This window comes from Dysidea avara, chromosome 13, assembly GCF_963678975.1.
Source record: "Dysidea avara chromosome 13, odDysAvar1.4, whole genome shotgun sequence".
NCBI lineage: Eukaryota > Metazoa > Porifera > Demospongiae > Dictyoceratida > Dysideidae > Dysidea > Dysidea avara.
Window position 1 is genome coordinate 15,065,945 of NC_089284.1, and position 25,634 is coordinate 15,091,578.

General features: G+C 37.3%; 1 protein-coding gene across 1 annotated transcript in view; it reads right to left on the reverse strand.

The window, feature by feature from the left end:
* Positions 1-252: 252 nt before the first annotated feature.
* LOC136242101 (uncharacterized) overlaps positions 253-25,634 on the reverse strand; it is a 42,110-nt gene continuing 16,728 nt past the window's right edge. Inside the window, exon 2 of the mRNA XM_066033487.1 lies at positions 253-12,781. Within this exon, the coding sequence (XP_065889559.1) occupies positions 474-12,781 (12,308 nt within the window). The 3' untranslated portion in view covers positions 253-473. The remainder of the gene's footprint in view (positions 12,782-25,634) is intronic.

Here is a 25,634-nt window from a genome sequence, read left to right on the forward strand (position 1 = left end):
GTGTCAAAGTTTGTGGATGTACCTGTACATTTGTACTCCTGGTACAAAATGTGGTGTCTTGGTGTATCTCACTTGTGGCAATGTTCATAGAGCTTGGTTCAGTGGAAGAGTGGTTTGTGTAGGAAAGCATGCCATAACGTATTGTGGTATGTATTTGCTCATATAGTAGCATATTAACTGTACTGTATTGTATTTAAAGACCAATCACCAGATTGAATGCTCACTTGTATATTATAGTAAACACCAGTGTGGTTAACTGTTAATGTAAATGTAATCACTAATTTGTGATATGTCATACACAGCTGGTATACAGCAAAACAACTAAGCCACTACAATACAAAAGTAGCTAAAAGGCCTATAATGCAAAATGGTTCTATAAGTTCAGTAATGTACATCTACGTACTATAACAATGATATAAAATTCTACATGATTGTGTGTTGCTGTTTCTGTCAAACACTAAAATGGTGCATTCTTAGAAGGGTATGTAGTACAATCCAAGGGCATCCAAGAACCAACCAGACCGACCAAAAAAGGCGACAACTCTTCCATTAAATGTGTGTTCTTCAGTTGCACTTCCTCCATATGGCCCGTACTTCTTTTTGCTTCCATCTTCCTTTTGTGTTATAAACTGTAAGCTTCTAATAATATAATTTGGTGTCTGCAATGTTGTGTCTTTGTATGTACTGAGCTTAGTTTCAATCACCTCTTCGCCTTCTTCAAATTCCAATGAATTGACATTCGCTTCATTAGTGCAGCGACCGTGTTTCACAGCCTTCAGTGGCCTTCTCATAGCATCAAAGTAGGTTACTTCAATTGACTCAATTCTTGATGACGAGGACTGCACTTTCAAAATTTTAATGCCTGCAATATTTGTTATATTTTCAACATCAAATTCACTACCACCACTTCCTCCAAGCAACTCAGTGCGTTGTAAAGTGTAATAGAATCCCAAGGAGTCGAGAAACCATCCGCTACGACCATAAAGTCCCAACAGTGCACCATTTATCACAAAACTGTGATTATCAGATCCTCCTACACGTCCAGGATATGGTCCATAAATGTTGGTGCTACCATCCTTCTTCTGTGTTTTAAATGACAGTTGCTTGACAATGTTACTAGGTTTCTGCAATTGTTGATCAAAGTATGTATTCCCACTGACTTGAATCACAGCCTCTCCATCTTCAAACTGCAGATCAGCATTGAAGTGCTTTTTGCCCCCATGCATGGGAGCTTCCCATATCTTACCATCTTGCGTGAGATATGTTAACTGGATTGTAGTGACATGATTTGATTTGTATGTAACATTTATGCTCTTGATACCTACCACTCTAGGGATATGTGTTAATGTATGTTCATCAAATGGACTACCTCCCTCACCACCAAACTGATTGCTGGCCAATAGGATAGGATGAGCATATGTAAATGTAAACCCAACAGCATTAATAAAATTGTCATCACAATTTCCTCTGATGGCTAACACATTTCCTGAGAATTTTACTTGTTGTTCGGGATTGCTTGACACAGCAGAACCATAAGGGCCATATCTCTTGTAGCTACCATCAGCATGTTGAATGATGACAATCAATTGACTAAGCTTTGTTGTATTCGATGACAATGCACTTATTGCAATAATGGATTCCTGTTTGTTAAAGGTCAACACACTTTGGTTCCCTGTTTGACCACCATGAATTGGTCCTGTATATACTGATCCATTAGCTAAGTAATATGATGCTTGTAAACTGTGGATTGAAGACTCATGATGGATTACCAGGCTCTTCATTCCAACTATGGCAGGCTGGCCAGCACTATCATCAAAATATTTGCCACTAGGTGTACCAAACAGTTTGCTCTCAGCAATAAGTTGTGTTTTAATGCTTGTTTGTTTGCTTATTACAGTGCTTGGCAACTGATCTTTCTTCACTGATGTCATGTTTACTTCTATTGTTTTAGCATATGGTGAAGTAGAGGGATAAAGGATAGATCTTTTCTGAAGAGTACAGCTGGTTACATTCTCCACGGATCTTTTTACTTGACCATAATCTCCATCAACAGAGATATTGTATGTTACATCAGGACCACCAGTATTCCAAGAAACTGTCATCCCTGTATCAGTTGAACTAAATGAAATTCCTGATGGTGGTGTAGTGCGAACAATTTTCAAATCATTACCGGGACTATTAATGTACATACTAGTTCCAAGTGACCTTACTGTGACAATGATGGATTTGACTGAGTTAAATATGCTTTCCCAGTGTGAAACTTGTTTTTTCATATCTATTATTAAGCTTGTGCTTTGGGTTTCTTTGGTAACTACACCATTAATCTGATCTTTTGTTTCATAAGAAATGCTCACTTTGTAAGCTGTGGCTTCAGGCTCATTAGACCAATTGACAGAGAAGCTTGTAGCACTTTCATCATAAGTAGCAGATGTGATTTTGGGTATCGGTAAAACTTTTACATGGTCAGGTAATGTCACTACACCACTTGGCAGACTCACATTATTCCCCAGTGATTCTGCAAACACAAGCCAATGTTGATTTGGTTTGTTAACATCTCTCACTTTCTGTCCTGCAAGTTTTATTTGGTATTTGTCATCATCTACTGTACTGGTGGTTGCTGAAATTCTGTTAGCACTTGATTCAGCATCCAATAGTCCCAAAGTAACCTCAGTGTTGCCACCTTGTGAATTCTGGCAAGTAATGGTAATCACATCATCTGTGTTAGAGTAAGAATATGTCAAATTTGTTGGGGACTGCTGCTTTTTAATTTGCTTAGGTTCAGAAGGATCACTGGTAATATAATAGCCGGATCCCACAGCAGTTACAGTGACACTGATAGTTGTCACCTTTAGAAATATCAAGTTCCATTCTGGTATTTCCTGTGATAAAATGATTTCTGCTGATAAAGCTTCATTGTTAGTTGATGGAAATTCTTTTGAAATGTGTTTCAAAATAGTATCATTGGATTTGACATCACATTGTATTTTATAGCTATTTGCATTTTGTACAGATGGAAAGATGATTGTCAAAACAGTAAAGGAAGAATTGAGCTGCACTGATTTGATAGTGGTTGTAGATAAAATATGCACATTGTCCTTCAAAAACAGACGAGGGCTTGGTAGCTCAGTAGTGCTTTGATTAGTCAAAGTTGTTTGTGCAAAACCCTTCCATAAATCAATCCCAGATGAACTTAGATTTTTAACTACAAAAATTGAAGCCAGTTTTCCTTCAGGATTTTTGACCGCTAATTTAGCTATGCTTGACTCAGCTCCATCCTTTGAATAACCAACAAATCCCAGCTTATAGGAATATCCATCTTCATCTATTGGAGAACATGTAAGGGTGATAGTATCCTGCTCTGGTGAATAGGAGTACTCAACAGTGCTTGGCTGTGACAGAACTTCTAAATGTTGAGTAAATTTTGTAGACTTACTACTTAAAAAGTATCCTTTACCCAAAGACTGTACAGAACCAGTAACTTTATCTCCACTAGAAACTTTATCTATGAATTTATCTACAAATATAGCGGAAGTAGCTGTTGGCTGCTCACCTGATGTAACTGTATCACTTGCTACAGAATTTTCTATTGAAAAAAGATTTGTCAAGTACGTAGAAGTGTTGTCTACTACTTCAAATGTCATGACCACAGACTCATGATCATCACTAGGTGTATACTCTAAGGTATTTGCTGCTGGAGCATGCAATACTTGTAACACTTTCTCTGCTTTACCAGGAACAAGAGAATCCATTGTGTCATTACCATCTGCCACTGATGTTACCTCAACATTGTATTGTACACTGGGATCATCGATAGTTTGTAACTCAGCATGTGGAATATTAACACCAACTTTCCCAGGCTCAATATCAGGATCCCTTCTTACTTCTACAAGTTTAGAAAAGACGATTGCAGAGTTAAGGCCCTTTATTTTTATGCCATACTTCTGTGTTGCTTGCATATAGATCCAAGATATGCCTAAAGTATTCTTAACATCTGAAAAATTGCATGTCACATTTTGAGGTGATGGTAATGAGGTCACCAGTTGACCAATAAATTTGCTATCCATTATTGTTTCAGAATTACTTGATGCACTAACTTGCAATACTAAATTGATAGGATCATTTAGCAAAGGAACTTTAGCTATCGCAGTAATTACGTCAACAATTTCAATACTACATTTTGTTGGAAGTGGAGCTGTGGCAGTTGAAGGGTGAACCTCCTTACTTACCAAAACTTTGCCAGATTTTCTTAAAACAACCTGACATAAAAATGCAACAGTTTTATCAACAGAATCAGGCAACTCCCAATTTAACTCTAACTTTGCACTTCTGTTGCTGAAGTGAGGTATAATAAGGCGTAGATTTATTACTGGTTCCACTGTTAGTAACTCGTTGGAGAAAGAATAAGCACTTGATGCTATGTTAGATCCTGACTTAGCGACTGACTGCCCACGAACTTTGAAAACACTACTTGATGACAAATTAATGACAGAATGTGAAAAACTACACTGTATTTCATTAGAAATAGAAGATGAAGTGACCATGCACTGGGCAAGTGATAAATTTTTGCTATCAATCAATTCAAAATAATACTTTTCAGCATGCTGCACAGGCTCTGCAACAACACCAATTTGAAGAGATGAATGATGATAGATTGCACGTATATTAGATGGTGGGTGTAGAGTTGGATGAACATTTGGAACATCAACTGTATATACATCACCATTATAGGTGTGGTCCTTATTTACTATCAGTGTACCATTGACTGACAACCTTAGTCCAACAACATTATAAAGGTTCTCATTCTGATGATTCAGGTGAACATCAGACACAATCTTATCATAAAGTGTTATGGGACTAGTGTTAACTTGACCGAGATTATTCTGCATTTCAGATGTGAGTAGAGTGCCCTCCAAATGCACATGATACTTTACTCCATCGTCTTTGATTGCATTCCAAGATGCTGTAAGCTTGTCTGGTGGAGTGAAAGTAGCTAAAGGATTTTGTCTGATATCCAGTGCATTTCTCATTTTCTCATTAATTTCGTTCAATCTATTCTCGATTTGCTTTTTACGTTCTTCAGCTTTCTTTTTCTTTTCCTTGTAACTGCCAATGCCAAAGAATCCCAGGATTGACCCAATAGCAGTAATAATACCTGCAAATAGACCAACTGCTGTAATACCTTCTGCTGAAGCCCCTGCTGCTGCCGTACCAGCAGCTGATAAGCTTCCATCTTCAAGTGCAGATTCAAATGTATCTACTGCCTCATTAAATTCACTTTCAGCATTATCAGCTTCACTGAAATCATCATCAGTAACATCATCTCCACCATCTGATGGGTCTAGATCTTGTGCATCAACATTCCTACAAACTAGGGTTCCAATAACCTCTTTTGTGACCTTCTTAAGTAGAGAAATTGCTAAAATTTTGGCCAGCCTGTCAGGATAGTTAGTTATTTGCTGAATGATACGATCTGAATTCTTTGCAAACAAATCTAAAATAAATTTCGGTAATTTACCTAGCATAAAGTTGTCTTCTTTTGGTATTCCCACACTGATATTAGGAATTGGAACTGAAGCAATTTTCACCTCTTTCAGCAGCAACACATCATATGTGCCCGTAATGTCAATATCAGCTAAGAACTTCTCTGGCTGCTCTGATTTTGAAAGATTTACGTTAATGTTGAACTGAGTTTGTACACCTTCTTTGAAGGACAAATCAACTAGGGCTCCACAATCATCTTTGTAGTTTCTTAAAACAGCAAAGAAGTCGAATGCATCCTTGAATGATCCTACTACTGGCCAATTTGTTACTTTAAAACCATACTCCTTGCTCCATTCAAATTCCATGGAAGGATTTTTTATAAAGCCTATGCTTCCATTATAAGCTATTTGTCCAAAGAAAACTTTTCTGTCATTTGATTTAAGCTTATAACCAAGCTGTGCAGCTCCTAGTGGGACATCAAACAACACAAAGCCAATATCCATTGAAATGGAAGTACTACTTGAATTAGTAATAAAAAGAAGTTCAGGACTTTTGGATATATCTGGCTTACTGGGATCACTATCATCCACACCTGTAAACTTGGCAAATCCTAAATCTAATGGAGTATTAGCATACCCACTTATTCTAACCTCACTGGATGATATGTCTGCATTAATAGTAAACAATTCGTTAAATACTTCTATATCAGCAGAAATGTGGTATCCAGTTTTGTATGTAGCTCCATCTATTGTAATTGATTTAGTACCTTCTTTAACTTTAGCAAAGTACACCTGCCCATTCACAAATCCAATATTCAGATACTTGTGAACATCAAAATCCCATCCAAACACAGTCTGTACAAAATCAGCAATTGTGAGAGGAGCTGTTGGCTGCAGAGTGATCTTCACTACAATAGGACAGTAATTGTCAAATAATATTGAGCATTCCAGCACAATTGATGGTGTTGGCGGTTCTTCACTTGATGATGACTTGTCTTTTGAATAAAAACTTACATTTGCTAAAATAGTTTGACTTGAAGTATGAGGTTCTTCTTGTGGATAATTGTATATCATTTGCAAATGTGCATCATTTAAAGTAATACCAAACATTCCCAGTGGTTCAGCAATCTTTAAAGCATGATCAGTGCTAACTGTAAACTCAGAGCAAGCATTGTTACAGCTAAATTTCCCTACAAAGTTGTAGTTTTGTTCTCCAAGCATTACCGATATGGTACCCATTAGCTTAAACATAGCTTTATTTGCTGGCTTATAAGAAAATGTGATAGCTGAAAACTGAATAGTTCCAAGAAGTATTAGTTTAGCAATATATGCTTTAAACTCACTCTTACTGGGATCGGTGCTAATAAATGAACTCACTATTATATTAGGCACACTTTTAGCATCTGTTATTTGAATTATACTATTAAACAATGATCCTAGCTTAGTGGTTTGGAAAATTAACTCTCCATAAATACTCAGACCAGGACCAAGTACTTGACTAGTAGTGAAAGCATCAAGGCTTAAGTCTTTGAATGGAAAAGTACTTTTGTAGTCAGTTGAAAAGATAGCTGACTCTTCTGCAGCTTTAAGCTTAACTAACACATCTTCAGCCTTGATATTCTGAACAGATACTATCATACAGTTCACTTTGTTAAGTGTCAAAATTTCATCAATTATTGACAATGCAGGTATCAAATTGGAAAACTTAAATCCTAGTGGAAGAGATATTCCAAACACATATCCATACTGCTTACTGTCAGTCGAAAAATTTCCAGCAATCAGTAGACCATGACCAATGGTGACAAGCTCTCCAAAGCAAAGAAATATTGATTGTGTAAAGTTCATGTTAACAAAGAACTTTGAATAGTTGATAGGTTGAACACTGTTGGGTAACAAACTCAGAAATTTAATCCCATCACTGTTTGGTTCCTTAGAATGATTGAATCCAAGCACATCATCTGCAACTGATGACACATTCACATTACCGATCTCTGCAGTTAGTGCTGATAAAACTGTGTCACCTTTAGTACCGAAGGACAGTTCACATGCCATCAATATGCTGTTTGAGAACTGAAATTTTCCTATAACATTGACCTTAAACTCTGAGGTGTCTTTATCAGTTGACTTTAGGTAGGACACCATACCTCCAAGTTCTTCAACTGTAAATTGCTGGAATCCTATGTCAATAGGCCAAGTATTACTAGATTCTCCTCTGAAGTCCAGGGACTTCATCTTGCTAGCGTATAATAGTTTAATGTCTAACCTTACTGCTAGCACTTTAAAATTCTCAGGAATACCAATATCAGTAGGAATCACTGGAGTATCAGACCCATCTGGAGTTAGTTTATTAAATGCTTGTTGAACATCTATAGAATTATGACTCCAATCTGCATCTAAACTAAAGATGGTTCCCTCCTCTTCTCTACTGCCTGAAAGTTTAAATTGAACATTTCCAATGGTAAATTCACCAAGAAGAAATGCTTTTGTAAATGGTTTAGGGTTTACATCATAATCAACTTGAAGGGAAAGTTTTTCGAGTTTTAGTAGAGGTGAGTCCAAAATAACAACTTCATTGACAGTTGAAACCTCTAAAGAAAATGCAAGAATTTGGAAAGATGGAACTGACACAGAAATAGTGCCCTTTGTCAATGCAATATCAAAAAATTTTGGCAATGTTTGTCCTTCAATTTCAGGTAATGGGGGAGAGGCAATGCCAAGTACAGCAAGGAAAGACTTCAGAGACAGTGAACTGCCTTGAATGGGTGATAGTGATGCAGTAACAGAGCTCTCTCCTGTTGTATCTCTAGAAAGATCAAATTCCAGTATACCTCCTAGGTATTGTTTTTCATTATTAACCAACCGTCCTACTAATTTATACACATCTTGTGACTGAGCATCTCCATCGCTTTTGTGATGATACTCAAACTGCAGTCTTTGTAGGGCAATGGGACCAATTAGTATTTCCTTATTTAAAGAAATCACCAAATCAGTCAACATAAAATTACCTGAAACAAATTTCATCGCAATTGTTATACCAAGTGTGGAAGATTCTGAAATATTTTGAAATACAACATTCTTGTCCACAATATCTATGCCATTCTTGTTCAATGCTGTAAGCACTTCAGAAAAATTTTCTGTACTAGAAGTGCTGATTGCTACTTGTCCAGATAAGATAGAGGTATAATAGTCATATTCTACATCAAGATATACTTTCTCATTTATGAAACCTCTGATGGAAAATCCAAAGACATATCCTTGTTTTGATGGGTCAAATATGAATCCAATTGTAGCATTCACTTGTGATAATTTGAACAAAGACCCAATTTCAATTACTTCAGTATATATTGATACTCTTCCCCCAGTAATTTTCACTTCACCAACATTTCCTTTCATCATCTCAAGGGATGCTTCCTTGACAGTGACATTTAACAACTGTCCAACAACTGGTAGGCTATTTAAATTACCCAATCCAAAAACATCAAGAAATTTTGCTATTGTAAAATCACTGTTAGGGTTACCAAAGGAAAATTTTGATGAATCACTTAGCTCAAAATGGGCATTAACAGAGTACTGATTATTAAACGTTACAGTGGTATCAAATTTGGATGCCCAACTACTGTCAATGTAGCTCATTATAATGGATGCTTCTTCAATGATGACTTTTTCAGGTATGATAATCCAGTTGAAAATTATTAGTTCTAGAACAAATTCATTCATCTCTTTACTGTTGGTGTTCATAGCTAGAACAAGCTGCTTTAGTTCAATATTTGCTAAAATTGAACTCAAAATTGGAATTCTATGTGCTGCTTGCAAGGCAGCTGACAATTCAAAGACCTGAAGAAAGTCATTTAATGAAATGCCTCCTTCAGTTGTACCAATGACATCAGACTTCGCCTGTACTGATATTGTAAAATTATAACTGGCAACTGCTTTACTGCCAGCTAAGACAGGCTCTGTTGCAAATGACGCATTCAGCAGAATGTTCTTGCCCACAGAAACAGTGACATGAAATTCGAAGTTAATCTCCATTGCAACTTGAACAGGTGATATGTTAGGCTGATAAATTGCAACTGATGCACTAACACTCTGCAAACTTGAGAATGATGATGGCAAGTATTTGGCTAAATTTTCAAATTTAATCCCTAAGGCTAACTTACTGAGGTACACTTGCTGGGTACCTTGTATGCCTTGCTGATACGTAACAGAGGTGTTGATGATTTGTACATTTTTTAGAATATTAGAAGTAAGTGGAATAGAAAAATCAGATATTCCACTGCTAACCTGAAGGAGATTAGTTAGATCACTCAAAGACAGTGGTTTTGTGAGTGATACCTCAAAAGTTGGAAGCATGCCAACATTTGGAGTAAAAGCTTTTAGCTGCAAATCGACACCTCCAATTGTTGCATTTGCAAATAAATACATGGAATCTACAAATTCTACCTGATTTGGAAGCATAAACCCAATCTTGTTTATTTTTAAAGGGCCTTTCCAGCCAAGATCAAGTGGTGGACAATCATCAGGTATCTCTGCAACTATACAAGCACTGATTACCACTGGGCCAGTAGGAAACTTGACAAATTCTACAGAACTGGCTTCTTCATTGATGCTCCATTCTAAAATGTCACCAAGCATCTTACGTGATAAAGAAGATAAGTAGACAAAACCAGATGTCTCTGACTGCAGGAGCAATATGACAGCATCAAATATCTTGAAGGTGGAAACAGTTTTAGTAATTCCTAAACTAATAAGATATTTTTGAAAATTGCGGACATATGTTTCACTCTTCAGGTGATATGTCAAGGTTACAGGAATTTCATTATCAGTAGTGTCAAGCTGTAAGGTTACCATTTGATTAACAGTCTTAGGAGAACTAACTGCAAAGTTCACTCCCGTTATTGGGTAATTGTGTAACATTAAAGGTGTTGTAAACAATTTTAGTTTTACATCTGCTGAGATAACTTCAGAATCTTGTACCAAGAAAGTGGAAGATGCATCGACTATGAAGGTGAAAATTCCAGCTATGAAATCCCCAATAATAGAACTGGAATGCTCAGTAAGCAATTGTGAAGTAAACTGCTGGGACACAAGAATATGCAGAAGTTCTTTGCAAGCAATTGTGTCCCCGCTGTACTGAACTAGTTGAAGAAATTGCTCTAATGTCATGAACTCATTACCCTCATCAAGTACAGCTGCATTCATCAGTGGCAGATTGGTGCTATCGACATTAACCTTTTTCATAACTCTTGGTGCTCTTACACTCAAAAGCATGTGTGAAAAAGTGACAGTTGATACTGGCACAGAAGTGAACTGAAAATGTGTAGCATCCTCCTTCTTATCTGATGTGGAAAGAGCACCATTCTTTATTGTAAAATACATCTCTTTGTTGTCATTGGAAAGTGTGTATAATAAGTAAGTTATTAATTGACTAGATGGTGTGTGAACACCTAACAAACCATACACATTAACACTAAAAGGGGGATACCTGAATGCAAACTCTGTAACAATATTTTGTATCGATTTGGCAGGAAATATGATGCTTACACTCTCCACAGCAATAACTGCCCTTTGTGAAGATAATGCAAGTTCATATCCCTTTGAGGAAGATTGCCAGGCAAGCCAAGAATTTTTATCTGTAAAAGGATTAATTTCATATTGACCTGATGAGGCAGATCTTGCAACTTTTAGCTCTTGAGCACCTTTGGCTTTATTGTAACCATCCAATAATTCATTTTGTTTTTGTTCAGACAATGCCCCTTGCCATTCAACAGTTCCAGGAAGGACAGTTAGTGGATTGGTTTCATCAGGATCAATTTCCACAGAAGCAGTATTTGATGCAAAATACTGAAGTGAAACGTATTGTTTCCAATCATCAGTTAATGCCAGTTCACCAAGCTTGTCTGCTTTAATGTTATTGCCAGAGGTCAATAACAGACGGCATTTGTATTTGGTATCTTTTTGGTGCTTATCATGAGCAGCAGCTATGATCCCATTGATTACCTCCCAATTTGGATGGTCATGGAAACTTCCTGAAGAAATGAAATAGGTTTGAGCATTGATTTTTAAGTAGAAAGCCCTGCTTAATGTAAATGCTACTTTACCACTAAATGCCCTATCTGTCTCCAACATGCTGTATATTTCTTTAAGAGCCTCTCTTTCTGTAGGTGTAGTGGCACTCAAAGTTTCATTTTTGATGTTATCATAATGTTTTTTTACAAAGTCATCCAGTTCATTTTTATCAGGTATATTGTGGGTGTACAGATCAACACTGTTTACATTGGGGTTCTTTGAATTTTTGTCAATTGCATTAGTTAATCTTATAAGCTTTTGCAAATGCCCTTCAGAATTTATGCCTTGGTTTTTCAATGCATTATTAAATTTTTTAGCTAAATTTGCAAGCTCATCATTAAAATATATTGGGTTTGGCCTAAATCTTTTGCGTCTTAATTGCATTGTATGTGATGGTCGCTCTGTAAACTTTTTAAAAAATGTTGCAAGAGATCTTGATGTAATTTGTTCATTAAAAAATGTGTAATCATATTTTTTTAATGCAAACTGAAGAAGCATTAAAGTTGCTAGCAATTTTTGTGTTGATTCTAATCCATTCGGAACGTACTCTTTTAATTCAATGCTGTTATGGATACTGCCATGGTGTGAAACTTTAAAAACTTTAGGGTGTTTTCCATTCAGTGACTGAATAATTGAGTGACCAATGGCATCACCATTTAGTGATACCAGTGGATTAGTAGAATTTGGATCATTTACAACCAGAATTGTACTGGACAAGTTGGGATTACTTGTACTGGGACTATACCTGGCTGATGCCAGCATCGCAAAAGAAACAGAAAAAAAGGAAGGAGGTGGTTGGTATGTGTATAGTGTTCCTGGATAGTCATCTACTGGGTAAACAAAAGTGAAATTCTTTTCAAAACCATCAATCCGATCACCAGAGTCAATGTTTTGCTTCTGAAACTTGGCATCTTTTATCACACTCATTATCCGATGAAAGCTATTAGATTCAAAAAATTTTGTAAGAAGCAGTGGACCTTTAAATTTAAATTTTGCATTTCCATGTACTGGATCTTGATTTGGAGGAAACCTTTCAAACAGTTTCAAAATACCTTGGATATGGTCAGCATCAGGGTGTGTAACCATAATACCATCAGTTTTGAATGTATCACTGCCATCTTCCTGGAATGCATACTTCAGAAATGTTTCAAGTAAATTCTGAAAGAAGCCAACAGCACCACGATTGCCTGGAAAAGTAGTAGGGCCTCCATCAACAAGGTAATGTCTTTTGTTCTCTGTAAGTCATAAAACAAAGTCATATTATCAACTTTCAAGACATACAATAGTGAATCATGTAGCCAAGGAAGCCAGTGTGAGTGCATGAAAATAAGTGTGTGTTTTTTACAGGAATCAAGAAATGCCATTTTCATTCATCCATAACTCAGTAACATTCAAACATGTAGCTATTTCTGCTATGTAATTGATAAGGCACCTCATATTAAAAAAATTGAGTTGAATCTGCTTGCTCTATTTAAATTTGGAGGGTATTATTATTATTATTTATCTGATTTGTCAAAAGAGACAGGGTGACACCAAAAGGCAGAGCCTGTACAAGGGTGTTTCCCTAGAAGATACAAAACTAAAAATGGAGGGGACAAATATGAAAACACAGCTACAAAAACCAAGAAAGAACACATACACATATAAATTAATTACAACAAAACAATTTATACACAGCTTGGGTAAAGAAAATAACTGTTAAAGTGCAATTGCAGTCCGTTTATTTTTAGATTAAATAAAGAACCAGCAGGGTCTTATAACCAATGTTATAGCAACAAAATCATGCAGTACGATAGTACTGTATAGTAGGGGTTGGTATATGGTTTTGTGGATTTTTGCACCTTAAAAATGGCCTTGCAATAAGTTTGACCCGAAAAAACCACCTGGAATGCATTAGTACTGTTATATTGATGCTGTACCTTGGGTAAACAAAGCGAAAAGTCGAATGCTTCAATGTACAGTGAGTTTTAAAAATTCAAAATTCACCTACATTTCGTCTGCCAGCCTGCCTGCTGTAAGACCCAGTAGCGCTAGTTGTATGGCTCCAGAAATTTCAGACAGCCTCTTTCAAATTTGTATACAATATAACTGTCTTCATTAGCTATTAATGGCCAAAAAATGGTTTCATTATCTTTAGCATAGGGAGTAGCAGCCTCACAATTTTTAGTGGTAAACTCGGATGCATTTTATTTTTAATTTAGCCATGCCCACCAGTAAAGTTAATTCTTTTACATCAATCACACCAGTGCTAAAGCACAGAAGCATGTACATAAATATCTTTCAAGTGTAGAAGTATGCTTTTAAAGTTTATATTCAAGATATTTCGGTTGGCACACTACATTTTGGCTCCTAAATGAAGGAGATGCATGCAAGGTGGAAAACTGAAGTTACGAGAAATTACCTCCTGACCACCCACATAGCTATGTTAGTCTTGGTGTCCTATTGCACATACCGTCCTGGAAATTGAAAAGCGTTTGTTTCTCTACCTTATATGGATGCCCAAACTGCAGGTGAATGCCACTTTATGCAGTGGCGGATCCAGGGGGGGGCACAGGGGGCACGTGCCCCCCCTCCCTTAAAAAAATGTATATAAGATCGAGATACTCTAATAGAGCAGTCAATCACCAATCACTCTAATAAAGCAGTCACAGTGTTCATGGGGAAGTGTAGCTTACTTAGGAAGCTATAAATATAGGATTTTATTTTACATAACATACGTGATATAATATATTTGGTAAAGGATAACTAGCTATTATTGTTGTGACCTTTTTTTTTTTTTTTTTTGCTCTTCAACTTTTTCCAGCAAGGTGCCCCCCTCTTTCCAGACTCTGGATCCGCCCCTGTTATGCACCCATATAAGGTAGAGAAAGAAACGCCTTTCAATTGCCAAGACGGTTTTTATGATTGGGCACCAAGACCAACATTTGTGGGTGGTTTATTTACCTGCTTCTGTGCTTTAGCACTGGTGCAATTGATGCAAAAGCATTAACTTTACTGGTGGGCATGGCTAAATTAAAAACAAAATGCATCCGAATTTACCGCTAAAAATTGTGAGGCTGCTATTCCCTCTATGCGAAACCAATTTTTGGCCATTACTAGCTAATGAATAAAGGTATATTGTATATAAGTTTGAAATAAATTGGACATTGTTTACTGGTAGTAAAAATCAAAGTCCAAAAACTGATAGTTTTGTCCGGACGTAGAATTTATCGGACTGAGCAAACTATTGCCTGCAACTCTCAAGCAATTAATCATGCATAACTCATTATTGGAGGATAATTACTGGTTAGTGTAGCCAACCTTTTGGTACAATAACCTAAGCTGCAAGATTTTTAGGAAGTGAGTGGCAGTTGTCTGAACATCGTATTGTTCGTTAATCGATAGTTGACTCTAGCTAGCTAGACAAAAAAGTAACTATTTAAAAAATTAAAAATTTCAATAGGAAGTTAGGGCTGATATAATATACACGCTACAAAGAGTAAGGAAACAAGCTTAAAAACGTTGCAGCTGAAATGAGAAATGATCCAGCAGTAAAAAGTAAGGAAACAAGATTAGATGACTACTTGCTAAAATGAGACACACTTCAATGCCTACTTTTGGCTAATTTGATGGAAGATGCTAGCCAAAAGTAGGCATTAAAGTGTGTCTCATTTTAGCAAGCAATCGTCTAATCTTGTTTCCTTACTTTTTACTGCTGGATCATTTCTCATTTCAGCTGCAACATTTTTGAGCTTGTTTCCTTACTTTTTGTAGCGTGTATATTATATCAACCCCTACTTCCTTTTGAAACTTTTAATTTTTTGAATAGCTAGTCAAATGAGGAGTTACTCTAATCAAGAATTCATGTTACTTAAACAGAACAGTTACATATAATGTATATGGCATAATTATTGCTATTTTATTTTCTATTACTGTACACAGTGTTGGGAGTAACGCGTTACTTATGTAACGCGTTACATAAAGTTATTACTTTTGTGGTACCTAAGTAATATAACGAAATATGCTATAAAAACAGGTAATATAACTCAAGTTAGTTTACTTACAAATGTAACGCGTTACCTAAGTAATATAGTTACTGTAACGAGTCTAATATTACGTAATATTATTACTACAAGTAACGAAGTTACTAATCTCGTTAGTAATCCACTGAGTAACGCCTAGCACTACGAAGTAATGAAGCCTACTGAATGAAGCTTATTCACCAGCTTCTTGCTTATAACCAAGATTTGCACATTGCCCAACAACGAAATCATGTCACGTGATAAAGTGGTAGCTTCACACGTGACAGCTTCACACGTGACAGCTTAAGGCTGTGGACACAAAGTAATATAATAAGTAATATTATTATAGTTACTTTATTAAACCAGGCGCACGCCCACGGCCGGCCTTTGGCCGGCTGTGGGCGTGCGCCTGGTTTACTGAAATTGTTTTCGTAAAAGTTTGTGTGTGTGTGTACCTATATACCTATCTATGTTTGTCCGTACGCACCCACGTGAGCAAAATCGTTTAATAACGGTAAAAGCAGCTTTTACGTAAGAAGTAAAAGTGAAATGAAGTCTGTATTAAACTTCTGCACAGGTGAACTTTGCTCTGAGGTGGTTTCTTTTCGGCGGACTGAAATACGGGTGTGGTAACTTTCCTCAGACTACCTTCCCCTTGAGGTTTTCAGGCTGAAAAACAACGGTGCAGGCCTCGTACACTACCAGGAATAACCTATCGCTTCGAGTTGAAAGGGGGCGTATCCCTTACGTACGCGAACGAAAATGAAGAGCAGCTTTGAGGCTTTGTCGAGAGAATTTGTGGGAAAAAACACGTTAGTCACACCATAAAACAGTTTAGAAGATAGTTTTGTGCGTAATATGTTGGTAAAAGCGGTTTGTTTAACAAACGCTTCCTTAGTCTGATCACGTGATCACAGGAGTGATTGGTAACTGATTCGCTCTCTTCTTTGACCGATTAACCTATGGTTTAACTCGATTCAACTCCAGAGACGAGGAAGTGATCAGTTTTTTTTTTGCTGTTGCCATGCCAGTAATTAGAGGAATCAGGCGCGACCGCGAGCACTACTTGACTTCACCTGAAACCACACTAATCAACGATTGTGATACTTGTATTACTTGTGATACACCAATTATCAATGACCATCTAGAGTGTGTGTGGTGTGAAAGGCATCAGCACCGAAGTTGTGCAAGGATAAGTGTTGACCTTTGCGACCTTCCCAAAAACATCGTATTTTTTTGTTGTGAGTGTATCAATAAACTTCCTACTGCTCTTATCACCTATGACAAAACTAAAGAAGCTTGTACTACTATTGAAGACAAAATAAAATCAGTACAGGATACTTTGTCCAACAGGTTTGATAGTTTAGCTGAGACAATAAATGACCTGTCCTACCAATTAAACTGCCATGATGTAGAAGATTTGGATAATGTCTTTACAGTAAGTAGTCAGCCACCCAAACAAGAGCTCTCTACTCGACTCTCCAGTAAACATCCCTTATCTGTCAAATCTATTGCTTCGATGACTGCTGACATCATATTGGAAGAAAAAGAAAAGGAAAAGGAGACAAAATCTGATTGTACATAATGTTCCCGAATCAAACTTAACAGAAGCACATGCCAGAAAAAAGACATCCAAAATCTAACCACTTTATTCAACCAGTATATTGGTGTATCAGCTTCTATCACTAATGAAATTTGGCACACTTAAAGGGCTCATTAAGGCGAATCTCAGTACCAAGTTTGGTAGGAATCTGATGAACATTCACGGATTTATGACCGATTATTTGCGTAAAATAAGGTTGAAGGTCTGTCACGCCCACAGGGCAAACCACTTGAAGGAATGAGCTGAAAATTGATGGAGTAACTATCGTAGGAGTGCCTTTTTGTGGTTTGAAAGGAATCAAGTTAAAGGCCATCAAGATATGACACAAAACCCAACCTGTGTCACAATTACGCGATCAATTTTTATGAATAAAAATCATAGTGGATATTGAGCCATAGATGGCCGGTACCAGTTAACAAGCACGAACGGCTATTGTGCCGGCATAGTAGTATGCCCCGAGTATTCGACTTTAGGGTACGCGACCAGTAGTTTGCCTCGAGTCTTGTACTTTAGGGCACACAAGTAGTATTAGCGTTAGGGTTAGGGTCGGGTTCAGCTTTCATTTCTTCTTCACTTCAGTTGGACATTTACAAGGTAGAAACTAAGCAAGTCAGTAGTTGCGGCACCAGTGGTACAGTGGTTACGAGTATGGACCATGAGCCAGTGGCTAAAAAAACTATTTTTTACAACTAGCCCAAACCTGATACGGGGGGGGGGGGGGTAGTACAGCAGGACCTCCATTATCTGAACACTTGTGTGCCAGCTGAATTACAAAAGTGTTCAGATAAGTGAATTTGTTCGGATAAATGAAGCCCATTGTTTTCTATACAGAGCTCTGTTGAACTACTCTAATAGAACATACACCTGTAACAAAATACTCTAATAGAACATACACCTGTTGACAAAATACCCTAATAGAACAGTCATCGCTACTGTTCGGATAATCGAGATCCTACTGTAGTACATATAAACAAAATAACAAAAATTTCTGTGTTTGGATTACATAAAATTCTTGTATTTTGTCTTCTATATTGTCGCAATTGTTGTGTAGCAAAATGTCAGTGAAGGGAATGATTGAAGGGATTTCAGGGGAGTGTGGGAGCATATTTACCTAGTTGAAACATAATTGTGCCATGATTGAACCTGTGATAAGTGACTGAGACCAGGGCTGTCCATATTTTGTTAGCATTCTATAGAGATGTGTGGGAGGAAGGGAGTGCCATTAGGGCCGGAGATAAAATATTTAAAAAAACAAAAAAAACGGGGGGGGGATTGGGGCATTTTGCCCCGGGCCCTAGGAGGCCCCCTTGAATATCTGTTTAAAAGGTCGATATACTCTAATAGAGCAATCAGATCTAGATACTCTAATAGAGCAGTCACAGTATTCTTCAGAGGAGCAGTGTAGCAAGCTTATAAATAAGGAGATATGGTTGGTGAGGGGCAGCTATTGTCAATTTTAGCATGTAATGACTTCTTGTTTTGGTCTTCAAGCTACAGCTTGGGTAAAGTTGTTATTCAGAATGGAAGCCTCCTTGCCCCTGGGGCCGCACTTTAACTCTTTGCCTTGGGCCCCTTAATTTCTCTGGGTGGCCCTGACTGAGACCTGGAACTAGGAAATAGCAAACAAACTTACAGTGACGTACAAGCCAATTCTTTAGATCAAACTATTGTTTTATAAGATTTTAAGGCAATTATTTTACATCAATAGTGGACTGGGAAAATGACCATAACTAGCTATAAGTTACAATATTAGTGGACCACAAGTGGAAAATTTTTGAAATTGGCAATCTCAAGACTGGATCTTGAAGTACTTTTAGTCAAATCCCTGTAAACATGCATAGCACATGTATGTAATTTTTGACTTTATTCTTTTCTAGCCAAAAGACTAGCTTTTTGGCCACAATTAGCCCCTTTTTTTAGCCACTGCCATGAGCACGGATGCTAGGGTTCCAGCCCCAGCTGAGGCAACTTTTTTTTTCGCTTCTTAGGTATTTTGTACAAGTTTTTTTTAAAATGCATGTAACATTCTCAGTATTATACCCTCTACTGCCTGCAAAATAGCCGGCGAAACAGTGCAACCGGTACCGGCTCTATATAACCTGCCAATAAAAACTATTACTTTTCACGCCTACCAGGCAAACCGCTTAAAGCAATGAGCTGAAAATCGGTGTGTAGCTGGAATAATTATCATACAAAGTCCTTGCAGTAGTACAGAAGAATCGGATTACAAACCACTGAGTTATGATTCCAAAGCCAACTACGTGTAGCATATGCGAGATCGAGATATTCTAATAGAACAGTCACCCTAATAGAGCATTCAGCTACGTTTATAACTTACTCCATTATAGAATTAATTACATTTCAAGTTATTCTGTAGGGAGTTCAGCTACAAACAGTTAATCTTATAGACAATTCAGCTACAAGCAAGTCACCCTGTAGAGAGTTCAGCTACAAATATGTCACTGTAGAGATTCAGAACATTATAAGTCACACTGAAGAGAATTCAGCTATAAAGAAGTCACCCTATAGAGAGTTCAGCTACAACAAGTCACTCTGTATAGAATTCAGCTACAAACAAGTCACTGCGTAGAGAGTTCAGCTACAAAAAAGCTACCCAGTAGAGAGTTCATCTAGATCAGCTACAAACAAGTTACTTTATACAATGTTCAGCTACAAGTAAGTCACTCTGTAGAGAGTTCAGCTACAAAAAAGTCACTCTGTAGTACAAACAAGTCACTGTGTAGCTGGAGAGTTCGGCAACCAATCAAAAAAACTACTCTGTAAAGAGTTCAGCTATACAAACATGTTATGACTCTATAGAGAAAGTTATAACTCTATAGAGAGATCAGCTAGAAACAAGTCATCCAGTAGAGAGATCAGCTACAAAACATCATCTTATAGAGAGTTCAGTTACAAAGAAACCACCATGTAGAGAGTTCAGCTGCAAACAAATCCCCTGTAGAGAGTTCAGCTAGAAAAAGTCATCCTGTAGAGAGATCAGCTAGAAACAAGTCACCCTGTAGAGAGATCAGCTAGAAACAAGTCACCCTGTAGAGAGATCAGCTACAAAGAAACCATCCTGTAGAGAGTTCAATTACAAACAGATAACCCTATAGAGAGTTCAGCTAGAAACAAGTCACCGTGTAGAGGGATCAGCTAGAAACAAGTCACCCTGTAGAGAGATCAGCTAGAAACAAGTCACCCTGTAGAGAGATCAGCTACAAAGAAACCATCCTGTAGAGAGTTCAGCTACAATCAAGTTGCACTATAGAGAGATCAGCTTATGGCCAGCTTTGTGGTTTGCAATACAAAAAGAAGTGATATCTAAACCAAAACAGCCAAGCTGTAAAAAAGAGTGCGGCCCCCAAAAAGGCCAAGGTGAAAAAAGATGTGAAATCCAAGGTGGCGGCCAAGAAATGACTGTGATGGTATTTTAATGACAAAAATTTTAATTACGACAATTCAGGTGAATTTGGTGCCAAATCCTAGTGGAGGAGGTAGTGCAAATTCACCTGAATTGTCGTAGTTAAAATTTTTGCCATTAACCTACCATCACAGCCATTTCTTGGCCGCCACCTTGGATTTCACATCTTTTATCACCTTGGCCTTTTTTGGGGCCGCACTCTTTTTTACAGCTTGCTTGTTTTGGTTTAGATTGTGAAAACACTATAGCAGAATGTGAAGATCATGAAATCATTGATGTACCTCTTACAGAAGCAATTTATAATGACAATCCAATTCCTAGACATTCTTTAGCATAGGAACAGACATCCACCAAACAGACTGAGCTTGTAAGCACAACTTTTTTGTATCAATAGCTTTACCTAGTTATGTTAACTGTTAATGGAATTACCTTAACAGAGCACCAGTTAGCAGAGCATCAAAGATCTCAAATAAGAGGCCAGTGGGCAGTTGATTCTATATAATTATGTTCTGTGTTCTTCTGTCACCAGTTAAAAGAGCATTGATATTCTCAAACAGAGACAGGTATAGTTCAATCCCTATATATGTTGTGTGTACTTGTATTCCAATTAGGGAAGTATACTAGCACTGTTGTATATTGACTATTGATAATATTGCAAGAGGTATACTTCCCAATGCACAGTATTATTTAGAGGTACAATTTATGTATGTGATACTTTAGGCAGCTAACTACAGAAGGGAGATTGGTGTCCTGATACAGTGGTGACTCTATGATACTCAATAACTGTACGCAGCAGTGTTCAGCATTGTACAGTATGTGAATTGTTGACCATATATACCTTGCATACACAGGTTATCACCAAACAGATACTTTGTACTCTTCATTGGGAGTGTACAGTGTTGGGCCGGTACTTTTGAAAAGTAATATATTACTTATTACTCGTTACTGCCACTGCAATGAAACGTGCTACAGTTACACATTACTTCAGTATAAAAGTAACTAGTAATATGTTATATTACACAATGTATAAAGGTGCTTTGTTAGGTAATAATATTATAGTAATGTGCTAGTTAAGTAATGCGTTAGTACTTTGTTAGGCAATGATAATACAGCAATGCTCTAGTTAAGTAACGTGTTAGTGCTTCGTTAGGTAATAATATTACAGTAACAAGTAGTAATGTGCTACTTTAGTAACGCATTACTTATGTAAAATAACAATCCATTACATATTACTAGCATAAGAAATGTAGCGCAATTATATTACTTCGTTACTGCATTGAGTAATAATATTATGTAACGTGTTACGCCCAACACTGAGTGTATACTCTGTCTGGGGTGCTTGTAGGGCCTAGGTGCTTGTCTGTGACACACAGCAGTAAAGGTGGGGTTGCATGCATTGTGTGAAAGTTTAAATAAAGAACAATATAAGCTTCTTAATCAATTGACATCTAGCATTGATAATATTATTGCAAGTTCAACAAATGTGAAACCTATTCAAGGCAGCTTATGATCATTTCTATCCACAAAGCCCTTTTCCCACATGACAATTCTTGAAACTGAGTCACTAACATCAGAGCACAGTGAAATTAGAAAACAAATATCAGATTTGTCTAAGAAAGTCAATGCTTTAAGTTCTATGAATGAAAACTTACAAAAAGGGATAAAGTCAACAGCTTCCTCTTTTACTTAAAGTTCTGTACCTGCTACCCAATCTACTTCAGCTGCATTGAGTGTCATTAATGAGATCTCTAATCATAATTATTGCAAGAACAACTTAATAATGTACAACTATCCTGAAGGAGTTGATTTTTCAGCCAATAAAGAATCATTCATTTCCCTTTGCTTATCAGTTTTTGACCTCAATGTAGAAGTTGATAAAGTCCTTCGCCTCGGTAAGAGGCTTGAAGGCAAGCATAGGCCATTGCTTATTAGAATGAACTCAGAAAGTGATAAACAAGCTACTTTCTCTCAAGCTCCCTCCCTGCCTTAGGTTTCATGATTGTTATAGGAGGGTATTCATTTCCCATGATCTGAGTGCATCAAACACAAGGCACTAGTCCAAGAAATGCAATCCAGAAGAGCAAAACGTGAAAAAAACTTAATGATCCGAAATGGTAACATCATTGTTAGATATTCTCATGTGGTAAGTAAGGAGTCTGACTTAAATACTCTTACACTGGCCTCAAATTGTTCCTGATAATATATAGGCAATGAATATGGTTTAATTGCTGATGATTCCAGCTCTATCAACTCAGATATACGTATGTACTTATTTTAGTGATAATGAAACCCAGTTTAGTGATCTTAGTGAAACATTTATTGTTGATAGTGGTTCCAATGTTCCTCACTCAGTAACTGAATTAACTGTCAGTGATAAAGATCTTACTAATCCTGATTCAGAAAGTGAACTATCTATCAAATATAATGATTGTGATGTCTCTGATTCAGCTGCAGATTCTAATAGTAACTATACCCATTGTTAAGTCTTCTGGTGAACCTACAAAGTGTGAAAGGAAGAATTTTGGGTGATGTTAGACACTTATACCCCTGATATAATTATCGGTTGTGAAACTTGGCTCATCCCAGTAGTTCTTGATAATGACAGGAGATATCAGACACTGTTTTCAAGGATGCATGTTCATAAATTTAGCTTCTTTCAGGCCACCACTAGATTATGGAACAGCCTGCCTGACTAAATTGTTAAATTCAAAACCATTGGAAGATTTCAAAACTCTGATAAGGGTTATGTGATCAGTATCTAAATTACTTAATAATTATTTATACTTAGCTACTTAATTTTTACTAAACTAAACTTAATTATACCTACTGCACTTAGTATATTGCATGCATACTCTTTTTATAGAGTGCTGCAATTATAATAATAATCAACTACCTAACTATTGTCATGTGTTAGGCTACTATAGCTATTAATGAATATGCTGCACCTGTTTTATGTTACTCTGGAGGAATTTTAAATTGGACAGTAATGGAATTGCAGGCTATTGACAGGAGGGTAAGGCAGTTACTCAAACAACATTGTGCTTTGCACCCTCGTGCTGATGTAGACAGATTATATCTGCCAAGCCCTTCCGGTGGGAGAGGACTGATCAGTGTTGAGGATTTTGTAAGAAAGTAATGCTGCTCTTTATATGGATATGTTAGAAACTCAATGTTGTGTGCTGTGGCTGGTAGTGGACAATTATTTGGTGATGAGAGTGTGGAGCAGTTCTCTTCCAGGAGAGTTGCAGAGAGGCTTGAACTATATGTATCGAAACCATGCATGGCTACTTTTTTAATGTGTGCAGTCCAATTATGGACAAAGATTTTTCATTTCATTGGTTAAAGTATGGTGATCTTCATGTTGAAACTGAGAGCATGCTATTAGCTGCTCAGGATCAAGCTTTGCCTACAAGGTCCATTCAACATTTGTATGATGAACAGTTCCCTTCAGTATGTAGACTTTGTGGTGAGCAAACTGAACTACTGAGCATATCATTTGTGGGTGTAAGTTTCTTGCTGCTACTCAATACAAGTCCAGACATGATTCAGTAGCAAAGATTGTACATTGGTGGTTGTGCCAAGCCAGCTCATTACCGTACTCTGTGAAATGGTGGGACCTGTTGTAATATGACATAATACATGTGTGTATTACTGTGTAGCTATGTAATCAGACAGGTTGTCTCTGTAAATTACCACATAATGTAGTTAAGGTTTTGAATTAGTTTTGTAATTGTATTTACATGCTTCTAGAAGTTTCTGGACCTGTACAGAACTTTTCTGTGGTTTTGTAGGTATAAAAGCAGTTGTAACTTTTAATACTTTAGAGTAGAATTGAGTAGCTGTACACTGTGTGACACTGTTTATTGAGTTGCTGATTAAAAGTTATTTTGTAGTCATTTGTCAGGTTAATTTGCGAATCTGCTAACAGGTTATGGGCCCAGACACCTGGAGTTGTTAACTGATCTGACATTGGAAGAGCGAAGTGGTTAAACTTTTATAGCAACTGAGTATTGTAGCTAAGTGTTTGAGCTTTAAGTAATCGACAGGAGTTACTGGCATACGTAACTGGTTTAATTTCATTGTATCGAGTGCTGTATCAGCTGTTAAATAAGCTGGAAATGGCAGGATCAGCGATAGATGAAAAGTGGTCAATTGAGAAACTTGACAGCTCAAACTGGACTACATGGAAATTTCAAATGCGTCACTTGCTACTCGCGAAGGGGCTCTGGGGGCATGTGGATGGTACTGAGGTACTACTAGCTGAGGATGCAAATGTTCAGGCACGGGCTGAATTTCGTAAAAAATCTCAGAGAGCATTTTCCACAATAGTTTTAGCTGTCAGTATGTCACAGCTGTACCTGATCACATCATGTGAGCAACCTAAAGATGCGTGGGATGTTTTGAAAAAGCATTTCGAGCGAGATACCCTAGCAAATAAACTGTTTTTGAAGAAGCGATACTTTTGAACTGAAATGAAAGAGGGTGCCTCGATGGAATCCCACCTGAAGCATATGAAAGAGCTTACTGACAAACTGGCAGCAATTGGTGCTCCCATTACTGAGGAAGATCAGGTAGTTACCTTGTTAGGTAGTTTGCCCCAGAGCTATTCTACTCTCGTAACAGCCCTTGAAGCTCGAGTAGACGACATCAAGTTCGATTTCGTCCAGCAGGCATTAATACACGAAGAGCTGAAGATGAAAGGGCAGAACAACAGTGAAGAGCAGGGTGATTCTGCATTAATCGGTAAATTCAAGAAGACAGTCAAGCCACAGAATTTGAGGTGCTACCACTGTGGACAAGCAGGACACTTTCGTCGAGACTGTCCCAAAAGAAAGCAGAGAAACAACTCGGAACATAAAGCAAAAACTGTAGTTGGGGAACCTCCTGAAGTCAAACTTGATGACCATCCACACGAAAGTGCGTTCGCTACATGTACATCAGCTGGTTCAAAGGGATTACCTCAGGTAGACAAGTGGCTGGTAGATTCAGGTGCCTCTAGTCACATGACATCAAATAAGAAGACACTGGCTAACCTTCGTGAATTTAAGAAACCTGAAAAG